General features: G+C 50.5%; 1 protein-coding gene across 1 annotated transcript in view; it reads left to right on the top strand.

The window, feature by feature from the left end:
• The first annotated feature begins 264 nt into the window (after window positions 1-264).
• Window positions 265-22,590, top strand: part of LOC129837089 (dolichyl-diphosphooligosaccharide--protein glycosyltransferase subunit STT3B-like) — a 49,406-nt gene continuing 27,080 nt past the window's right edge. Inside the window, exons 1-2 of the mRNA XM_055903003.1 lie at window positions 265-865; window positions 21,367-21,475. Coding sequence (XP_055758978.1) covers window positions 597-865; window positions 21,367-21,475 — 378 coding nt within the window. The 5' untranslated portion in view covers window positions 265-596. The remainder of the gene's footprint in view (window positions 866-21,366; window positions 21,476-22,590) is intronic.

Raw genomic sequence — 22,590 nt, 5'->3', positions numbered from 1 at the left:
TCGCGGATTTCATTTATTTCATTGGCTTCTTCCGTGAAACCGATCCCGCGCTGTTGATAGCGGATTGGCTATATTTTCAGTCCGATATTATATCCTAGACATATGATTGGTGGACTTTCTTGTGCGCTATCCTCCACACGGATGCTACGACTTTTCCGGTGTGAATCCCATCCCATTGGTTTACTGTCCCTGTCAGTCTGTACATTCTCTCTTGTGATTGGTGTTATGACAAGCGCTGTGGACCTGTCCAGTCGAAACCTGTCTGGTTGTGAGAGGCTGAGCTCTCTTCCTGGTCCCGCTCTCCTCGGTGCGCCTGCGCTGACACCAACTTCCAAGGAGGAGCAGCTAGTCGGTTCGCGTGTGCTACTGCGGTACTACAACCCCGGCTTGCTATGCGACTCCACCGGGGGAACTTGGTTTGAATTAGCGGTCCGGTTATACCAAGGATAGTGTTCTGGTGCACCGTAGGTCATTGGAAGTAAAACGAGAGGTGCAGATAGGGTGTGAGGGTCTTCGACAGAGGAGCGTGGCAGCAGGAGGGGGATTTCTCTCTTTCCTATCAGATCTGCCTACAACCGGGGGGGCTGGCGTAGAATATGGCGGAACATCACTCTGTTTCCGATAGCAAGCACAAAGCTTCTGCTGCGAATATCGGAGCTTCGTTCTCTGGGAATGGACGGACCAGTCCAGCGGGGAACGTCGGTAGCAGTACCACGGGAGCTCTCTCCACCGGGATAGCTCATCCGGCAGGCTGGCAGTCCTTACTATCGTTCACCATCCTGTTTCTGGCCTGGCTTGCTGGTTTCAGTGCCAGGCTCTTCGCTGTCATCCGATTTGAGAGCATCATTCACGAGTTTGACCCTTGGTGAGTAAACAGCAACAGTAACGGAGAATGTAGCCCAACTACCGCGCTAGTGGAAATATGCTGCTATCATTGATCTAGCTCTGATATCATGTTTGGCAACACAGCAGACAGAGCAGCGAAACATTTGTATCAACTCAGCCACGTTATCCTCTGTAGTAGTTCCTGTGTGATGAAACACTGTGACAGTAATTGTGTGCATGTCGGATCGGTGGGTCTTCTTAAAAGAGGACAATGACAATGGTGCGGTGTGAGTGACACAGCGGATTGAACCCGGAAACAAGAAGCTGCAGACTGAAGAGTAGCCAATAGCCTACCTAGCCTATCTCTATGCATTTCCTCATTTGTTATCCAACTGTTTGGCAAGATCTTACATAACAACTAGACGTTTACAGTTGGCGGTTTCTTCCCGGGTAGAGTAATAATAGACTATTCGGCCATAGGCAGAAATATGCATTTTGACTTGTATAACATGGCCATGTCTATAGGCTATAAATCAAATGACTGACACCTACCGTATTGCACTACATGTGGAATAGGGTGCCATTTGGGAGTCACTGAAGGACTCTGTGTTACATGGAGAGTTTGACAGCTCTGACTTTTGCTGCAAGACGAGTGGGGTAACAGTCTGTTAGTGAGAGGAGAATAATGCATTTAGTCTATGACAGTATGAGAGGAGACAGTCTGAGAGGAGACCGTCTGAGAGGAGAGGAGACCGTCTGAGAGGAGAGGAGAGAGTCTGAGAGGAGAGAGTCTGAGAGGAGACAGTATGAGAGGAGACAGTATGAGAGGAGACAGTATGAGAGGAGACAGTATGAGAGGAGACAGTATGAGAGGAGACCGTCTGAGAGGAGACAGTATTAGAGGAGAGGAGACCATCTGAGAGGAGACCATCTGAGAGGAGACCATCTGAGAGGAGACCATCTGAGAGGAGACAGTATGAGAGGAGACAGTATGAGAGGAGACAGTATGAGAGGAGACAGTATGAGAGGAGAGGAGACAGTCTGAGAGGAGAGGAGACAGTATGAGAGGAGACAGTCTGAGAGGAGAGGAGACTGTCTGAGAGGAGACAGTATGAGAGGAGACAGTATGAGAAGAGACAGTATGAGAGGAGACAGTATGAGAAGAGACAGTATGAGAAGAGACAGTATGAGAAGAGACAGTCTGAGAGGAGACAGTCTGAGAGGAGACAGTCTGAGAGGAGACCGTATGAGGGGCTACAGTCTGAGAAGAGACAGTCTGAGAGGAGACAGTCTGAGAAGAGACAGTCTGAGAGGAGACAGTATGAGAGGAGAGGAGACAGTCTGAGAGTAGACCGTCTGAGAGGAGACCGTCTGAGAGGAGACCGTCTGAGAGGAGATAGTATGAGAGGAGACAGTCTGAGAGGAGACAGTATGAGAGGAGAGGAGACAGTCTGAGAGTAGACCGTCTGAGAGGAGAGAGTCTGAGAGGAGACAGGTTGAGAGGAGATAGTATGAGAGGAGACAGTATGAGAGGAGACAGTATGAGAGGAGCGGAGACAGTCTGAGAGTAGACCGTCTGAGAGGAGAGAGTCTGAGAGGAGACAGTCTGAGAAGAGATAGTATGAGAGGAGACAGTATGAGAGGAGATAGTATGAGAGGAGACAGTATGAGAGGAGAGGAGACAGTCTGAGAGTAGACCGTCTGAGAGGAGAGAGTCTGAGAGGAGACAGTCTGAGAGGAGACAGGTTGACATGAAACCAGGTGTGATGCAGGTGTAATACAGGTGTAATACAGGTGTAATGCAGGTGTAATGCAGGTGTAATGCAGGTGTGATGCAGGTGTAATACAGGTGTAATGCAGGTGTAATACAGGTGTAATGCAGGTGTAATACAGGTGTAATGCAGGTGTAATGCAGGTGTAATGCAAGTGTAATGCAGGTGTAATACAGGTGTAATGCAGGTGTAATGCAGGTGTAATGCAGGTGTAATACAGGTGTAATGCAGGTGTAATACAGGTGTAATGCAAGTGTAATGCAGGTGTAATGCAGGTGTAATGCAGGTGTAATGCAGGTGTAATGCAGGTGTAATACAGGTGTGATGCAGGTGTAATACAGCTGTAATACGGGTGTAATGCGGGTGTAATGCGGGTGTAATGCGGGTGTAATACGGGTGTAATACGGGTGTAATGCAGGTGTAATACAGGTGTAATACAGGTGTAATGCAGGTGTAATACAGGTGTAATGCAAGTGTAATGCAGGTGTGACGCAGGTGTAACGCAGGTGTAATGCAGGTGTAATGCAGGTGTAATGCAGGTGTAATGCAGGTGTAATGCAGGTGTAATGCAGGTGTAATGCAGGTGTAATACAGGTGTAATGCAGGTGTAATGCAGGTGTAATACAGGTGTAATGCAGGTGTAATGCAGGTGTAATGCAGGTGTAATACAGGTGTGATACAGGTGTAATACAGGTGTGATGCAGGTGTAATGCAGGTGTAATACAGGTGTAATGCAGGTGTAATACAGGTGTAATACAGGTGTGATGCAGGTGTAATACAGGTATGATGCAGGTGTGATACAGGTGTGATAAAGGTGTGATGCAGGTGTAATGCAGGTGTAATACAGGTGTGATGCAGGTGTGATGCAGGTGTGATGCAGGTGTGATGCAGGTGTAATACAGGTGTAATGCAGGTGTGATGCAGATGTGATGCAGGTGTGATGCAGGTGTGATACAGGTATAATGCAGGTGTAATGCAGGTGTAATACAGGTGTAATGCAGGTGTAATGCAGGTGTAATACAGGTGTGATGCAGGTGTAATGCAGGTGTAATACAGGTGTAATGCAGGTGTAATACAGGTGTGATGCAGGTGTAATGCAGGTGTAATACAGGTGTGATACAGGTGTGATGCAGGTGTAATGCAGGTGTAATACAGGTGTAATGCAGGTGTAATGCAGGTGTGATACAGGTGTGATACAGGTGTGATACAGGTGTGATGCAGGTGTAATGCAGGTGTGATGCAGGTGTGATGCAGGTGTGATGCAGGTGTAATATAGGTGTGATGCAGGTGTAATGCAGGTGTAATGCAGGTGTAATACAGGTGTGATGCAGGTGTGATGCAGGTGTAATAAAGGTGTAATACAGGTGTAATGCAGGTGTAAAACAGGTGTAATGCAGATGTGATGCAGGTGTGATGCAGGTGTAATGCAGGTGTGATGCAGGTGTAATACAGGTGTGATGCAGGTGTAATGCAGGTGTGACGCAGGTGTAATGCAGGTGTGATGCAGGTGTGATGCAGGTGTGATGCAGGTGTAATGCAGGTGTAATACAGGTGTAATACAGGTGTAATACAGGTGTAATGCAGGTGTAATACAGGTGTAATACAGGTGTAATACAGGTGTAATGCAGGTGTAATACAGGTGTAATGCAGGTGTAATACAGGTGTAATGCAGGTGTAATGTAGGTGTAATACAGGTGTAATACAGGTGTAATGCAGGTGTAATGCAGGTGTAATGCAGGTGTGACGCAGGTGTGACGCAGGTGTAATACAGGTGTGATGCAGGTGTAATGCAGGTGTAATACAGGTGTAATACAGGTGTAATGCAGGTGTAATGCAGGTGTAATACAGGTGTAATGCAGGTGTAATACAGGTGTAATACAGGTGTAATACAGGTGTAATGCAGGTGTAATGCAGGTGTAATGCAGGTGTAATGCAGGTGTAATGCAGGTGTAATGCAGGTGTGATGCAGGTGTGATGCAGGTGTGATGCAGGTGTGATGCAGGTGTGATGCAGGTGTGATGCAGGCGTGATGCAGGCGTGATGCAGGCGTGATGCAGGCGTAATGCAGGCGTAATGCAGGTGTAACGCAGGTGTAACGCAGGTGTAACGCAGGTGTACGCAGGTGTGACGCAGGTGTGACGCAGGTGTGACGCAGGTGTAACGCAGGTGTAACGCAGGTGTCATGCAGGTGTGACGCAGGTGTGACGCAGGTGTGATGCAGGTGTAATGCAGGTGTCATACAGGTGTGATGCAGGTGTGATGCAGGTGTAATACAGGTGTGATGCAGGTGTAATACAGGCGTAATACAGGTGTAATGCAGGTGTAATGCAGGTGTAATACAGGTGTCATACAGGTGTCATACAGGTGTGATGCAGGTGTGATGCAGGTGTAATACAGGTGTGATGCAGGTGTAATACAGGTGTGATGCAGGTGTGATACAGGTGTGATACAGGTGTGATACAGGTGTGATGCAGGTGTGATGCAGGTGTGATGCAGGTGTAATGCAGGTGTAATGCAGGTGTAATGCAGGTGTAATACAGGTGTAATGCAGGTGTAATGCAGGTGTAATGCAAGCAGAGAGGATACATAGTGGACTAGCATCACCATTTCCCTGTTTCTGGTGTCTGTGATGCTCTTTAATGACGACATGTAGGACCTAGGTCCTCATGTTCCTCCAGAGAGGACGTCTGAACGGAACCTCTTAATACCCAGACAGCGGTGGCTCTTGGCAGGGCAGCAGGAGGGGCTGTGGTTTTAATTACAGCGAACCAAAGTAGAAAACAACTGGAGCGTTTTGTTGCTGCAGACTTTGAAAAGTCCAGACACCAGGCGAGAGAAGCAGAATAAGTCGAGCCTGATTTGAGAGCCCATGGGGGCGTACCAAATAGCACCCTGTTCCATATTTAAAGTAGTGTACTAGGGAATAGGGTGCCATTTGGGAAGCAGATGTGTTGTGCTCTTCTCTAGATGTCTGTGTTAGTGTTCCAGTCAGACAACATGTTGGTGGGTTAGTGTTTCAGTCAGACAACATGTTGGTGGGTTAGTGTTCCAGTCAGACAACATGGTGGTGGGTTAGTGTTCCAGTCAGACAACATGGTGGGTTAGTGTTCCAGTCAGACAACATGGTGGGTTAGTGTTCCAGTCAGACAACATGGTGGTGGGTTAGTGTTCCAGTCAGACAACATGGTGGTGGGTTAGTGTTCCAGTCAGACAACATGGTGGTGGGTTAGTGTTCCAGTCAGACAACATGTTGGTGGGTTAGTGTTCCAGTCAGACAACATGTTGGTGGGTTAGTGTTCCAGTCAGACAACATGGTGTTGGGTTAGTGTTCCAGTCAGACAACATGGTGGTGGGTTAGTGTTCCAGTCAGACAACATGGTGGTGGGTTAGTGTTCCAGTCAGACAACATGGTGTTGGGTTAGTGTTCCAGTCAGACAACATGGTGGTGGGTTAGTGTTCCAGTCAGACAACATGGTGGTGGGTTAGTGTTCCAGTCAGACAACATGGTGTTGGGTTAGTGTTCCAGTCAGACAACATGTTGGTGGGTTAGTGTTCCAGTCAGACAACATGGTGGTGGGTTAGTGTTCCAGTCAGACAACATGTTGGTGGGTTAGTGTTCCAGTCAGACAACATGGTGGTGGGTTAGTGTTCCAGTCAGACAACATGGTGGTGGGTTAGTGTTCCAGTCAGACAACATGTTGGTGGGTTAGTGTTCCAGTCAGACAACATGGTGGTGGGTTAGTGTTCCAGACAGACAACATGGTGGTGGGTTAGTGTTCCAGTCAGACAACATGGTGGGTTAGTGTTCCAGTCAGACAACATGGTGGTGGGTTAGTGTTTCAGTCAGACAACATGGTGGTGGGTTAGTGTTCCAGTCAGACAACATGTTGGTGGGTTAGTGTTCCAGTCAGACAACATGGTGGTGGGTTAGTGTTCCAGTCAGACAACATGTTGGTGGGTTAGTGTTCCAGTCAGACAACATGGTGGTGGGTTAGTGTTCCAGTCAGACAACATGGTGGTGGGTTAGTGTTCCAGTCAGACAACATGGTGTTGGGTTAGTGTTCCAGTCAGACAACATGGTGGTGGGTTAGTGTTCCAGTCAGACAACATGGTGGTGGGTTAGTGTTCCAGTCAGACAACATGGTGTTGGGTTAGTGTTCCAGTCAGACAACATGGTGGTGGGTTAGTGTTCCAGTCAGACAACATGGTGGTGGGTTAGTGTTCCAGTCAGACAACATGGTGTTGGGTTAGTGTTCCAGTCAGACAACATGTTGGTGGGTTAGTGTTCCAGTCAGACAACATGGTGGTGGGTTAGTGTTCCAGTCAGACAACATGTTGGTGGGTTAGTGTTCCAGTCAGACAACATGGTGGAGGGTTAGTGTTCCAGTCAGACAACATGGTGGTGGGTTAGTGTTCCAGTCAGACAACATGGTGTTGGGTTAGTGTTCCAGTCAGACAACATGGTGGTGGGTTAGTGTTCCAGTCAGACAACATGGTGGTGGGTTAGTGTTCCAGTCAGACAACATGGTGGTGGGTTAGTGTTCCAGTCAGACAACATGGTGGTGGGTTAGTGTTCCAGTCAGACAACATGGTGGTGGGTTAGTGTTCCAGTCAGACAACATGTTGGTGGGTTAGTGTTCCAGTCAGACAACATGGTGGTGGGTTAGTGTTCCAGCCAGACAACATGTTGGTGGGTTAGTGTTCCAGTCAGACAACATGTTGGTGGGTTAGTGTTCCAGTCAGACAACATGATGGTGGGTTAGTGTTCCAGTCAGACAACATGGTGGTGGGTTAGTGTTCCAGTCAGACAACATGTTGGTGGGTTAGTGTTCCAGTCAGACAACATGGTGGTGGGTTAGTGTTCCAGTCAGACAACATGTTGGTGGGTTAGTGTTCCAGTCAGACAACATGGTGGTGGGTTAGTGTTCCAGTCAGAAATGTTGGTGGGTTAGTGTTCCAGTCAGACAACATGGTGGGTTAGTGTTCCAGTCAGACAACATGGTGGTGGGTTAGTGTTCCAGTCAGACAACATGGTGGTGGGTTAGTGTTCCAGTCAGACAACATGTTGGTGGGTTAGTGTTCCAGTCAGACAACATGGTGGTGGGTTAGTGTTCCAGTCAGACAACATGTTGGTGGGTTAGTGTTCCAGTCAGACATGTTGGTGGGTTAGTGTTCCAGTCAGACATGTTGGTGGGTTAGTGTTCCAGTCAGACAACATGGTGGGTTAGTGTTCCAGTCAGACAACATGGTGGTGGGTTAGTGTTCCAGTCAGACAACATGGTGGTGGGTTAGTGTTCCAGTCAGACAACATGGTGGTGGGTTAGTGTTCCAGTCAGACAACAGGGTTGGTGGGTTAGTGTTCCAGTCAGACATGTTGGTGGGTTAGTGTTCCAGTCAGACATGTTGGTGGGTTAGTGTTCCAGTCAGACAACATGGTGGTGGGTTAGTGTTCCAGTCAGACAACATGGTGGTGGGTTAGTGTTCCAGTCAGACAACATGGTGGTGGGTTAGTGTTCCAGTCAGACAACATGGTGGTGGGTTAGTGTTCCAGTCAGACAACATGGTGGTGGGTTAGTGTTCCAGTCAGACAACATGGTGGTGGGTTAGTGTTCCAATCAGACAACATGGTGGTGGGTTAGTGTTCCAGTCAGACAACATGGTGGTGGGTTAGTGTTCCAGTCAGACAACATGTTGGTGGGTTAGTGTTCCAGTCAGACAACATGGTGGTGGGTTAGTGTTCCAGTCAGACATGTTGGTGGGTTAGTGTTCCAGTCAGACAACATGGTGGTGGGTTAGTGTTCCAGTCAGACAACATGGTGGTGGGTTAGTGTTCCAGTCAGACAACATGGTGGTGGGTTAGTGTTCCAGTCAGACAACATGGTGGTGGGTTAGTGTTCCAGTCAGACAACATGGTGGTGGGTTAGTGTTCCAGTCAGACAACATGGTGGTGGGTTAGTGTTCCAGTCAGACAACATGGTGGTGGGTTAGTGTTCCAGTCAGACAACATGGTGGTGGGTTAGTGTTCCAGTCAGACAACATGGTGGTGGGTTAGTGTTCCAGTCAGACAACATGTTGGTGGGTTAGTGTTCCAGTCAGACATGTTGGTGGGTTAGTGTTCCAGTCAGACATGTTGGTGGGTTAGTGTTCCAGTCAGACAACATGGTGGTGGGTTAGTGTTCCAGTCAGACAACATGGTGGTGGGTTAGTGTTCCAGTCAGACAACATGGTGGTGGGTTAGTGTTCCAGTCAGTCAACATGGTGGTGGGTTAGTGTTCCAGTCAGACAACATGTTGGTGGGTTAGTGTTCCAGTCAGACAACATGGTGGTGGGTTAGTGTTCCAGTCAGACAACATGGTGGTGGGTTAGTGTTCCAGTCAGACATGTTGGTATGTTAGTGTTCCAGTCAGACAACATGGTGGTGGGTTAGTGTTCCAGTCAGACAACATGGTGGTGGGTTAGTGTTCCTGTCAGACAACATGTTGGTGGGTTAGTGTTCCAGTCAGACAACATGGTGGTGGGTTAGTGTTCCAGTCAGATAACATGGTGGGTTAGTGTTCCAGTCAGACAACATGGTGGTGGGTTAGTGTTCCAGTCAGACAACATGGTGGGTTAGTGTTCCAGTCAGACAACATGGTGGTGGGTTAGTGTTCCAGTCAGACAACATGTTGGTGGGTTAGTGTTCCAGTCAGACAACATGGTGGTGGGTTAGTGTTCCAGTCAGACAACATGTTGGTGGGTTAGTGTTCCAGTCAGACAACATGTTGGTGGGTTAGTGTTCCAGTCAGACAACATGGTGGGTTAGTGTTCCAGTTAGACAACATGGTGGGTTAGTGTTCCAGTCAGACAACATGTTGGTGGGTTAGTGTTCCAGTCAGACAACATGTTGGTGGGTTAGTGTTCCAGTCAGACAACATGGTGGTGGGTTAGTGTTCCAGTCAGACAACATGTTGGTGGGTTAGTGTTCCAGTTAGACAACATGGTGGTGGGTTAGTGTTCCAGTCAGACAACATGGTGGTGGGTTAGTGTTCCAGACAGACAACATGGTGGGTTAGTGTTCCAGTCAGACAACATGGTGGTGGGTTAGTGTTCCAGTCAGACAACATGGTGGGTTAGTGTTCCAGTCAGACAACATGTTGGTTGGTTAGTGTTCCAGTCAGACAACATGGTGGTGGGTTAGTGTTCCAGTCAGACAACATGGTGGTGGGTTAGTGTTCCAGTCAGACAACATGGTGGTGGGTTAGTGTTCCAGTCAGACAACATGGTGGGTTAGTGTTCCAGTCAGACAACATGGTGTTGGGTTAGTGTTCCAGTCAGACAACATGTTGGTGGGTTAGTGTTCCAGTCAGACAACATGTTGGTGGGTTAGTGTTCCAGTCAGACAACATGTTGGTGGGTTAGTGTTCCAGTCAGACAACATGTTGGTGGGTTAGTGTTCCAGTCAGACAACATGTTGGTGGGTTAGTGTTCCAGTCAGACAACATGTTGGTGGGTTAGTGTTCCAGTCAGACAACATGTTGGTGGGTTAGTGTTCCAGTTAGACAACATGGTGGTGGGTTAGTGTTCCAGTCAGACAACATGGTGGTGGGTTAGTGTTCCAGTCAGACAACATTTACATTTACATTTAAGTCATTTAGCAGACGCTCTTATCCAGAGCGACTTACAAATTGGTGCATTCACCTTATGACATCCAGTGGAACAGCCACTTTACAATAGTGCATCAAGATCTTTTAAGGGGGGGGGGGGGGGGGGGTCAGAAGGATTGCTTTATCCTGTCCTAGGTATTCCTTAAAGAGGTGGGGTTTCAGGTGTCTCCGGAAGGTGGTGATTGACTCCGCTGTCCTGGCGTCGTGAGGGAGTTTGTTCCACCATTGGGGGGCCAGAGCAGCGAACAGTTTTGACTGGGCTGAGCGGGAACTGTACTTCCTCAGTGGTAGGGAGGCGAGCAGGCCAGAGGTGGATGAACGCAGTGCCCTTGTTTGGGTGTAGGGCCTGATCAGAGCCTGGAGGTACTGAGGTGCCGTTCCCCTCACAGCTCCGTAGGCAAGCACCATGGTCTTGTAGCGGATGCGAGCTTCAACTGGAAGCCAGTGGAGAGAGCGGAGGAGCGGGGTGACATGAGAGAACTTGGGAAGGTTGAACACCAGACGGGCTGCGGCGTTCTGGATGAGTTGTAGGGGTTTAATGGCACAGGCAGGGAGCCCAGCCAACAGCGAGTTGCAGTAATCCAGACGGGAGATGACAAGTGCCTGGATTAGGACCTGCTCCGCTTCCTGTGTGAGGCAGGGTCGTACTCTGCGGATGTGGGTTAGTGACCTGGCTGAGGTCATTAACTATCCATCCTCAGATGGCCCGGTCGGATATAGAGCTGTGAGGGTGAACTCTGCTTTACCAGATGGCCCGGTCGGATATAGAGCTGGGAGAGTGAACTCTCCTATACCAGATGGCCCGGTCGGATATAGAGCTGTGAGGGTGAACTCTGCTTTACCAGATGGCCCGGTCAGATATAGAGCTGTGAGGGTGAACTCTGCTTTACCAGATGGCCCGGTCGGATATAGAGCTGGGAGAGTGAACTCTGCTTTACCAGATGGCCCGGTCGGATATAGAGCTGGGAGAGTGAACTCTGCTTCACCAGATGGCCCGGTCGGATATAGAGCTGGGAGAGTGAACTCTGCTTTACCAGATGGCCCGGTCGGATATAGAGCTGGGAGAGTGAACTCTGCTTTACCAGATGGCCCGGTCGGATATAGAGCTGGGAGAGTGAACTCTGCTTCACCAGATGGCCCGGTCGGATATAGAGCTGGGAGAGTGAACTCTGCTTTACCAGATGGCCCGGTCGGATATAGAGCTGGGAGAGTGAACTCTGCTTTACCAGATGGCCCGGTCGGATATAGAGCTGGGAGAGTGAACTCTGCTTTACCAGATGGCCCGGTCGGATATAGAGCTGTGAGGGTGAACTCTGCTTTACCAGATGGCCCAGTCGGATATAGAGCTGGGAGGGTGAACTCTGCTTTACCAGATGGCCCGGTCGGATATAGAGCTGGGAGAGTGAACTCTGCTATACCAGATGGCCCGGTCGGATATAGAGCTGGGAGAGTGAACTCTGCTTCACCAGATGGCCCGGTCGGATATAGAGCTGTGAGGGTGAACTCTGCTTTACCAGATGGCCCGGTCGAATATAGAGCTGTGAGGGTGAACTCTGCTTTACCAGATGGCCCGGTCGGATATAGAGCTGTGAGGGTGAACTCTGCTTTACCAGATGTTCCGGTCGGATATAGAGCTGGGAGGGTGAACTCTGCTTTACCAGATGGCCCGGTCGGATATAGAGCTGTGAGGGTGAACTCTGCTTTACCAGATGGCCCGGTCGGATATAGAGCTGGGAGGGTGAACTCTGCTTCACCAGATGGCCCGGTCGGATATAGAGCTGTGAGGGTGAACTCTGCTTTACCAGATGGCCCGGTCGGATATAGAGCTGGGAGGGTGAACTCTGCTTCACCAGATGGCCCGGTCGGATATAGAGCTGTGAGGGTGAACTCTGCTTTACCAGATGGCCCGGTCGGATATAGAGCTTTGAGGGTGAACTCTGCTTTACCAGATGGCCCGGTCGGATATAGAGCTGGGAGAGTGAACTCTTTTTTTCTCTCTTTCTCACACTCTCATACTTTCGTCTCTCTCGTTTCTATCTTCATATTCTCGTCTCTTTCTTTGTCCTCATACCGTCGTCTCTCAATTCAATCGAAGGGCTTTATTGCCATGGGAAACATATGTTTACGTTGCCAAAGCAAGTGAAGTAGATAATAAACAAAAGTGAAATAAACAATAAAAGTGAACAGTAAACATTACACTCACATACGTTCCAAAACAATAAAGACATTACAAATGTCATATTATGTCTATATACAATGTTGTAACGATGTACAAATGGCTAAAGTACAAAAGGGAAAATAAATAAACTTAAATATGGGTTGTATTTACAATGGTGTTTGTTCTTCACTGGTTGCCCTTTTCTTGTGGCAACAGGTCACAAATCTTGCTGCTGTGATGGAACACTGTGGTATTTCACCCAGTAGATATGGGAGTTTATCAAAATTGGGTTTGTTTTTAAATTCTTTGTGGATCTGTGTGATCTGAGGGAAATATGTCTCTCTAATATGGTCATACATTTGGCAGGAGGTTAGGAAGTGCAGCTCAGTTTCCACCTCATTTTGTGGGCAGTGAGCACATAGCCTGTCTTCTCTTGAGAGCCAGGTCTGCCTACGGCGGCCTTTCTCAATAGCAATGCTGACTGAGTCTGTACATAGTCAAAGCTTTCCTTAAGTTTGGGTCAGTCACAGTGGTCAGGTATTCTGCCATTGTGTACTCTCTGTTTAGGGCCAAATAGCATTCTAGTTTGCTCTGTTTTTTTGTTAATTCTTTCCAATGTGTCAAGTAATTATCTTTTTGTTTTCTCATGATTTGGTTGGGTCTAATTGTGCTTTTGTCCTGGGGCTCTGTGGGGTGTGTTTGTGTTTGTGAACAGAGCCCCAGGACCAGCTTGCTTAGGGGACTCTTCTCCAGGTTCATCTCTCTGTAGGTGATGGCTTTGTTATAGAAGGTTTGGGAATCGCTTCCTTTTAGGTGGTTGTAGAATTTAACGTATCTTTTCTGGATTTTGATAATTAACGGGTATCGGCATAATTCAGAGTCTGAATTTAGTGTTTGTCCCATTTTGTGAATTCTTGGTTAGTGAGCGGACCCCAGACCTCAAATATTTTTTGCCAGATCATATAATGTCCTTTTGATAATGTTCCTTTTGATGGCATAGAAGGCCTTGTCTCTCAGATCGTTCACAGCTTTGTGGAAGTTACCTGATGTTTAGGCCGAAGTATGTATCATTTTTTTGTGTGCTCTAGGGCAACGGTGTCTAGATGGATTATTTAGGGTCCTGGCAATTTTACCTATTTTGGAACACCATTATTTTTGTCTCAGGGCCCAGGTCTGACAGAATCTGTGCAGAAGATCTAGGTGCTGCTGTAGGCCCTCCTTGGTTGGTGACAGAAGCACCAGATCATCAGCAAACAGTAGACATTTGACTTCGGATTCTAGTAGGGTGAGACCGGGTGCTGCAGACTGTTCTAGTGCCCGCGCCAATTCGTTGATATATATGTTGAAGAGCGTGGGGCTTAAGCTGCATCCCTGTCTCACCCCACGGCCCTGTCTCACCCCCCGGCCCTGTCTCACCCCCCGGCCCTGTCTCACCCCCCGGCCCTGTCTCACCCCCCGGCCCTGTCTCACCCCCCGGCCCTGTCTCACCCCCCGGCCCTGTCTCACCCCACGGGCCTGTCTCACCCCCCGGCCCTGTCTCACCCCCCGGCCCTGTCTACCCCCCGGCCCTGTCTCACCCCCCGGCCCTGTCTCACCCCCCGGCCCTGTCTCACCCCCCGGCCCTGTCTCACCGCCCGGCCCTGTCTCACCGCCCGGCCCTGTCTCACCCCCCGGCCCTGTCTCACCCCCCGGCCCTGTCTCACCCCCCGGCCCTGTCTCACCCCCCGGCCCTGTCTCACCCCCCGGCCCTGTCTCACCGCCCGGCCCTGTCTCACCCCACGGCCCTGTCTCACCCCCCGGCCCTGTCTCACCCCACGGCCCTGTCTCACCCCACGGCCCTGTCTCACCCCACGGCCCTGTCTCACCCCACGGCCCTGTCTCACCCCACGGCCCTGTGGTAAGAGTGTTTTTTCCCTATTTTAACCACATACTTGTTGTTTGTGTACATGGCTTTTATAATGTCTTTTGTTTTACCCCCAACACCACTTTCCATCAATTTGTATAGCAGACCCTCATGCCTAATTGAGTCGAAGGCTTTTTAGAAATCAACAAAGCATGAGAAGACTTTGCCTTTGTTGTGGTTTGTTTGTTTTTCAGTTAAGGTGTGCAGGGTGAATACGTGGTCTGTCCTATGGTCATTTGCACAGTACATTGTTATCACTGAGGAAATGTACGAGTCTGCTGTGAATGATAATGCAGAGGATTTTCCCAGGGTTGCTGTTGATGCATATTCCACGGTAGTTATTGGGGTCAAATTTGTCTCCACTTTTGTGGATTGTGGTGATCAGTCCTTGGTTCCAAATATTAGGGAAGATGCCAGAGCTGAGGATGGTGTTTTAGTATAGCGTTTTAGAGTTTTAGTATAGCCAATTGGAATTTGTTGTCTGTATATTTGATCATTTCAATGATAATACCATCAACACCACAGGCTTTTTTGGGTCGGAGGGTTTTTATTTTGTCCTGTAGCTCATTCAAGGTAATTGGAGAATCCAGTGGGTTCTGATAGTCTTTAAGCTCACTCACTCACTCACTCACTCACTCACTCACTCACTCTCCTCTCTCTCATTCTCCCTCTCTAGTCTCTCTCTCTCTTTCTCTCGTGTCTCCCTCTCTCTAGTCTCTTTGTCTCTCCCTCTATCCTAAGGTATTGTGATAATGGGTTCTTCATCAATTTACCAACATCCTTAGCATCATATCTTCAACTCTTCCACCCTGTCCCCTTCAACTCTTCCACCCTGTCCCCTTCAACTCTTCCACCCTGTCCCCTTCAACTCTTCCACCCCGTCCTCTTCAACTCTTCCACCCCGTCCCCTTCAACTCTTCCACCCTGTCCCCTTCAACTCTTCCACCCTGTCCCCTTCAACTCTTCCACCCTGTCCCCTTCAACGCTTCCACCCTGTCCCCTTCAACTCTTCCACCCTGTCCCCTTCAACTCTTCCACCCTGTCCCCTTCAACTCTTCCACCCTGTCCCCTTCAACTCTTCCACCCTGTCCCCTTCAACTCTTCCACCCTGACCCCTTCAACTCTTCCACCCTGTCCCCTTCAACTCTTCCACCCTGTCCCCTTCAACTCTTCCACCCCGTCCCCTTCAACTCTTCCACCCCGTCCCCTTCAACTCTTCCACCCTGTCCCCTTCAACTCTTCCACCCCGTCCCCTTCAACTCTTCCACCCCGTCCTCTTCAACTCTTCCACCCTGGCCCCTTCAACTCTCGTCCTCCAAAAGACTCCTGTCTCTTCTCCTCATCCTGTGTCTGCATGTTTAGAGACTGACTCAGAGGCTTAGTACATCCTCGTCAGAGAGAGAGAGAGGAACAACTCTGCTTCCACCATACACTGTTATTACCCTCCCTCCCCTCCTCTGTCTCCCCCTACACCCTCCCTCCCTCCTCTGTCTCCCCCTACCCCCTCCCTCCCCTCCTCTGTCTCCCCCTACACCCTCCCTCCCCTCCTCTGTCTCCCCCTACCCCCTCCCTCCCCTCCTCTGTCTCCCCCTTCACCCTCCCTCCCCTCCTCTGTCTCCCCCTACCCCCTCCCTCCCCTCCTCTGTCTCCCCTTTCACCCTCCCTCCCCTCCTCTGTCTCCCCCTACACCCTCCCTCCCCTCCTCTGTCTCCCCCTACACCCTCCCTCCCCTCCTCTGTCTCCCCCTACACCCTCCCTCCCCTCCTCTGTCTCCCCCTACACCCTCCCTCCCCTCCTCTGTCTCCCCCTACACCCTCCCTCCCCTCCTCTGTCTCCCCCTACACCCTCCCTCCCCTCCTCTGTCTCCCCCTTCACCCTCCCTCCCCTCCTCTGTCTCCCCCTACACCCTCCCTCCCCTCCTCTGTCTCCCCCTTCACCCTCCCTCCCCTCCTCTGTCTCCCCCTTCACCCTCCCTCCCCTCCTCTGTCTCCCCCTTCACCCTCCCTCCCCTCCTCTGTCTCCCCCTACACCCCTACACCATACGTCCCCTCCTCTGTCTCCCCCTTCACCCTCCCTCCCCTCCTCTGTCTGCCCCTTCACCCTCCCTCCCCTCCTCTGTCTGCCCCTTCACCCTCCCTCCCCTCCTCTGTCTCCCCCTACACCCTCCCTCCCCTCCTCTGCCTCCCCCTATACCCCTACACCATACTTCCTCTCCTCTGTCTCCCCCTACACCCCTACACCATACTTCCTCTCCTCTGTCTCCCCCTACACCCTCCCTCCCCTCCTCTGTCTCCCCGTACACCCTCCCTCCCCTGCCTCCCTGACACTCCCCACCTCCCTCTCTTCTCTTACTTCTCTCTGTCTCTCCCCACTAACAAACAGTGGTTCCAGCCTGCTGCAGATCTCTCTTCTCTTCTCTCACGTCTCTCCGTCTCTCCCCACTAACAAACAGTGGTTCCAGCCTGCTGCAGATCTCTCTTCTCTTCTCTCACGTCTCTCCGTCTCTCCCCACTAACAAACAGTGGTTCCAGCCTGCTGCAGATCAATGAAACATTTCATATATCTTCATGGGGTGTGAAATGGAGTTTTTACTAAAACCAGAGGGGACTTTGGGAGAGATGGAGGGAGATATGGGCGGAGAGATAGAGGGAGAGATAGAGGGAGAGATGGGGGGAGAGATGGGGGGAGAGATGGAGGGAGAGAGATGGAGGGAGAGAGATGGAGGGAGAGAGATGGGGGGGGGGAGATGGGGGGGAGAGATGGGGGGGAGAGATGGGGGGGGAGAGATGGGGGGGAGAGATGGGGGGGAGAGAGAGCTAATGGAACGGTGCCCGTTACCAGAGAGGAAAGAATTCAACTTCATTGCTTTCATGTTGACTGCTCAGTCTACTCTGTCTCCTCCCTCAGTCTCCCTTCCTCAGCCTCCCTTCCTCAGCCTCCCTTCCTCAGCCTCCCTTCCTCAGCCTCCCTTCCTCAGCCTCCCTTCCTCAGCCTCCCTTCCTCAGCCTCCCTTCCTCAGCCTCCCTCCCTCAGCCTCCCTTCCTCAGCCTCCCTTCCTCAGCCTCCCTTCCTCAGCCTCCCTCCCTCAGCCTCCCTTCCTCAGCCTCCCTTCCTCAGCCTCCCTTCCTCAGCCTCCCTTCCTCAGCCTCCCTTCCTCAGCCTCCCTTCCTCAGTCTCCCTTCCTCAGCCTCCCTTCCTCAGCTTCCCTCCCTCAGCCTCCCTCCCTCAGCCTCCCTTCCTCAGCCTCCCTTCCTCAGCCTCCCTTCCTCAGTACATAGGAGGCCTGTAAAATAGGAGGCCTGTAAAATAGGAGGCCTGTAAAATAGGAGGCCTGTAAATAGGAGGCCTGTAAAATCAACTCCTCTTCTTTTTTTTTTTAGATAAGATTGAATCTGATGTTCAGAGATGGAGAACTCTCGATGTTTCTATGTAAGGTTGGGTCAACGTAATCAAAATTAATATATATTTTTCCAAGGCTGATGTTTTTATTCCAAGCCTTTTCCAGTCTCAACTTCTTTAAGAAAAGAAATGACCTGCTCTCCAACTTTATTCAGAATGGAAAGACCTCGAGTCTAATAGAATGTTCTCCACTTCCCCCTTCTAAAGCAGGAGGTCTTGGACTACCTCATATGAAGAAGTAGTACTGGGCAGCAACCCAATGTGTTCACTTAAAACAATGGACCGCAGACTATCGTTGTGATTGGAGGAGTATTGAAGCCATAAATGTAAAATAGGATTTAAAATATGTTCACTTCTTTGGGTCCAAGGATTTTAATTAAAGAAAAAAAAGAAAAAACTTGACAATCCAATAATTGTTTTATTTAGTAAAATGGACATAAATTCAGGTACCCCTATTTGGAACAACCTTCACGTTACCTCCCGCGTGGAATGACAACTCCTTTATGTCATGGTTCCAAAGTGGCATCACGATTTACAGTATTAGCATAAGGTGCTATGACATACACACACAGCTACATCTATGTCTATGGAGAGATGGATACACACACACACACACACACACACACACACACACACACACACACACACACACACACACACACACACACACACACACACACACACACACACACACACACACACACACACACACACACACAGCTAAATCTATGTCTATGGAGAGAGGGACACACACTGATATGGCTATGCAGCAGCGTTTGTTGAAAGTACAGATAGATAAATAAAGAGAGGCTTTCCTTGTATATCAGCGTCTCTGTAGCTCAAGGATATTCGGTCCGACAGAGATAGGGAATTGTTTAATGTCCAGACTACCATTGTGTGTGTGGGTTTAGTCTAGTTCATTCTCATTCTTCATGGGAGTCTGAAGAGCCTCTGTCTGTTGGTCTGTCTGACGTAGACTCAGAAGGCTAGAGTACTGAAATGTGGGGGGACATTTTAATCTGACGTAGACTCAGAAGGCTGGAGTACTGAAATGTGGGGGGACATTTGAATCTGACGGCATACTGTTGAGTCATCAGTCATACTCATGGCTGGATGTTGAGTCATCAGTCATACTCATGACTGGATGTTGAGTCATCAGGCATACTGTTGAGTCATCAAGCATACTCACAGCTGGATGGTGAGTCACGAGGCATACTGGTGAGTCACCAGGCATACTGTTGAGTCACCAGGCATACTGTTGAGTCATCAAGCATACTGTTGAGTCATCAAGTATACTCATGGCTGGATGTTGAATCAACAAGCATACTGTTGAGTCACCAGGCATACTGTTGAGTCGTCAAGCATACTCACAGCTGAATGTTGAGTCATAAAGTATACTCACAGCTGGATGTTGAGTCATGAAGCATACTATTGAGTCATCAAGCATACTGTTTAGTCATCAAGCATACTGTTGAGTCATCAAGCATACTGTTGAGTCATCAAGCATACTGTTGAGTCATCAGGCATACTGTTGAGTCATCAAGCATACTGTTGAGTCATCAAGCATACTGTTGAGTCATCAGGCATACTGTTGAGTCATCAAGCATACTGTTGAGTCATCAAGCATACTGTTGAGTCATCCATGGCTGGATGTTGAGTCAGTGTAGTTCAGCTTTCTGTCTAAAACCTCTGGGAGTGTAGTAGTGTTGCAGTAGTGTTGTAGTAGTGGTGTAGTGGTGTGGTGTAGTGTAGTAGTAGTGGTGTAGTGGTGGTGGTGGTGTAGTGGTGGTGGTGTAGTAGTGGTGGTGTAGTAGTGGTGGTGTAATGGTGGTGTAGTAGTGGTGGTGGTGTAGTGGTGGTGTTGTGGTGGTGTAGTGTTGTAGTAGTTGTCGTAGTGGTGGTGTACTGGTGGTGGTGTAGTAGTAGTGGTGGTGGTGTAGTAGTGGTGGTGTAGTGGTGGTGTAGTAGTGGTGGTGGTGTAGTGGTGGTGTAGTGTAGTAGTGGTGGTGTAGTAGTGGTAGTGTAGTAGTGGTGTAGTAGTGGTGGTGGTGTAGTAGTGGTGTAGTGGTGGTGTAGGGGTGTAGTAGTGGTGGTGTAGTAGTGTAGTAGTGGTGGTGTAGTAGTGGTGGTGTAGTAGTGGTGTAGTAGTAGTGGTGTAGTAGTGGTGGTGTAGTTTAGTAGTGGTGGTGTAGTGTAGTAGTGGTGGTGTAGTGTAGTAGTGGTGGTGTAGTAGTGGTGGTGTAGTAGTGGTGGTGTAGTGGTGGTGGTGTAGTAGTGGTGGTGTGGTAGTGTAGTGGTGGTGGTATAGTAGTGGTGGTGTAGTAGCTGTAGTGTAGTAGCTGTAGTGTAGTAGTGGTGGTGTAGTATTGGTAGTGGTGGTGTAGTAGTGATGGTGTAATAGTGGTGGTGTAGTAGTGTAGTGGTGGTGATGTAGTAGTGGTGGTGTAGTAGTGGTGGTGTAGGGGTGGTGGTGTAGGGGTGTAGTAGTGGTGGTGTAGTAGTGGTGGTGTAGTGGTGGTGTAGTAATGGTTTAGTGGTGGTGGTGTAGTAGTGGTGGTGTAGTGTAGTAGTGGTGGTGTAGTAGTGGTGGTGTAGTAGTGGTGGTGTAGTAGTGGTGGTGTAGTGGTGGTGGTGTGGTAGTGTAGTAGTGGTGGTGTAGTAGCTGTAGTGTAGTAGCTGTAGTGTAGTAGTGGTGGTGTAGTAGTGGTGGTGGTGGTGTAGTAGTGGTGGTGTAGTAGTGGTGGTGTAGTAGTGTAGTGGTGGTGTAGTAGTGGTAGTGTAGTAGTGGTGGTGTAGTAGTGGTGGTGTAGGGGTGTAGTAGTGGTGGTGTAGTAGTGGTGGTGTAGGGGTGTAGTAGTGGTGGTGTAGTGGTGGTGTAGTAGTAGTGGTGGTGGTGTAGTAGTGGTGGTGTAGTAGTGGTGGTGTAGGGGTGTAGTACTGGTGGTGTAGTAGTGTAGTAGTGGTGGTGTAGTAGTGGTGGTGTAGTGTAGTAGTAGTAGTAGTGGTGTAGGGGTGTAGTAGTGGTGGTGTAGTACTGGTGGTGTAGTAGTGGTGGTGTAGGGGTGTAGTAGTGGTGGTGTAGGGGTGGTGGTGTAGGGGTGGTGGTGTAGGGGTGTAGTAGTGGGGGTGTAGTAGTGGTGGTGTAGTAGTGGTGGTGTAGTGGTGGTGGTGTAGTGGTGGTGGTGTAGGGGTGTAGTAGTGGTGGTGTAGTAGTGGTGGTGTAGTAGTGGTGGTGTAGTAGTGGTGGTGTAGTAGTGGTGTAGTAGTGGTGGTGTAGTGATGTGGTTGTGTAGTGGTAGTGGTGTAGAAGTAATGTAGTAGTGGTGTAGTAGAGGTGTAGTAGTGGTGTTGTGATGTGGTGGTGTGTATATCGTACTAACAGTGTCTCTCTGTCTCCTGTGTGGTGTAGTGATGTGGTTGTGTAGTGGTAGGGGTGTAGTAGTGGTGTTGTGATGTGGTGGTGTATATCGTACTAACAGTGTCTCTCTGTCTCCTGGTGTAGTAGTGGTAGTGTAGTGGTGGTGTAGTAGTGGTTGTGTGATGTGGTGGTGTGTATCGTACTAACAGTGTCTCTCTGTCTCCTGGTGTAGTAGTGGTGGTGTAGTAGTGGTGATGTGGTGGTGTGTATATCGTACTAACAGTGTCTCTCTGTCTCCTGTGTTTCAGGTTCAACTACAGATCTACTCACCATCTGACCATCAATGGCTTCTACGACTTCCTCAACTGGTTCGATGACAGGGCCTGGTACCCACTGGGCAGGATAGTGGGGGGCACGGTGAGTGTTGGCCTGGTACCCACTGGGCAGGATAGTGGGGGGCACGGTGAGTCTGGGCCTGGTACACACTGGGCAGGATAGTGGGGGGCACGGTGAGTGTTGGCCTGGTACCCACTGGGCAGGATAGTGGGGGGCACGGTGAGTCTGGGCCTGGTACACACTGGGCAGGATAGTGGGGGGGGCACGGTGAGTCTGGGCCTGGTACCCACTGGGCAGGATAGTGGGGGGCACGGTGAGTCTGGGCCTGGTACCCACTGGGCAGGATAGTGGGGGGCACGGTGAGTCTGGGCCTGGTACCCACTGGGCAGGATAGTGGGGGGCACGGTGAGTCTGGGCCTGGTACCCACTGGGCAGGATAGTGGGGGGCACGGTGAGTCTGGGCCTGGTACCCACTGGGCAGGATAGTGGGGGGCACGGTGAGTGTGGGCCTGGTACCCACTGGGCAGGATAGTGGGGGGCACGGTGAGTCTGGGCCTGGTACCCACTGGGCAGGATAGTGGGGGGCACGGTGAGTGTTGGCCTGGTACCCACTGGGCAGGATAGTGGGGGGCACGGTGAGTCTGGGCCTGGTACCCACTGGGCAGGATAGTGGGGGGCACGGTGAGTCTGGGCCTGGTACCCACTGGGCAGGATAGTGGGGGGCACGGTGAGTCTGGGCCTGGTACCCACTGGGCAGGATAGTGGGGGGCACGGTGAGTCTGGGCCTGGTACCCACTGGGCAGGATAGTGGGGGGCACGGTGAGTCTGGGCCTGGTACCCACTGGGCAGGATAGTGGGGGGCACGGTGAGTCTGGGCCTGGTACCCACTGGGCAGGATAGTGGGGGGCACGGTGAGTCTGGGCCTGGTACCCACTGGGCAGGATAGTGGGGGGCACGGTGAGTCTGGGCCTGGTACCCACTGGGCAGGATAGTGGGGGGCACGGTGAGTGTGGGCCTGGTACCCACTGGGCAGGATAGTGGGGGGGGGCACGGTGAGTGTGGGCCTGGTACCCACTGGGCAGGATAGTGGGGGGGCACGGTGAGTCTGGGCCTGGTACCCCACTGGGCAGGATAGTGGGGGCTACGGTGCACTGGGCAGGATAGTGGGGGGCCACGGTGAGTGTGGGCCTGCTACC

Source organism: Salvelinus fontinalis, chromosome 38 (assembly GCF_029448725.1).
Source record: "Salvelinus fontinalis isolate EN_2023a chromosome 38, ASM2944872v1, whole genome shotgun sequence".
NCBI lineage: Eukaryota > Metazoa > Chordata > Actinopteri > Salmoniformes > Salmonidae > Salvelinus > Salvelinus fontinalis.
The sequence above is the reverse complement of the archived record's forward strand: the minus strand, read 5'-3'. Positions and strand labels throughout refer to the sequence as shown.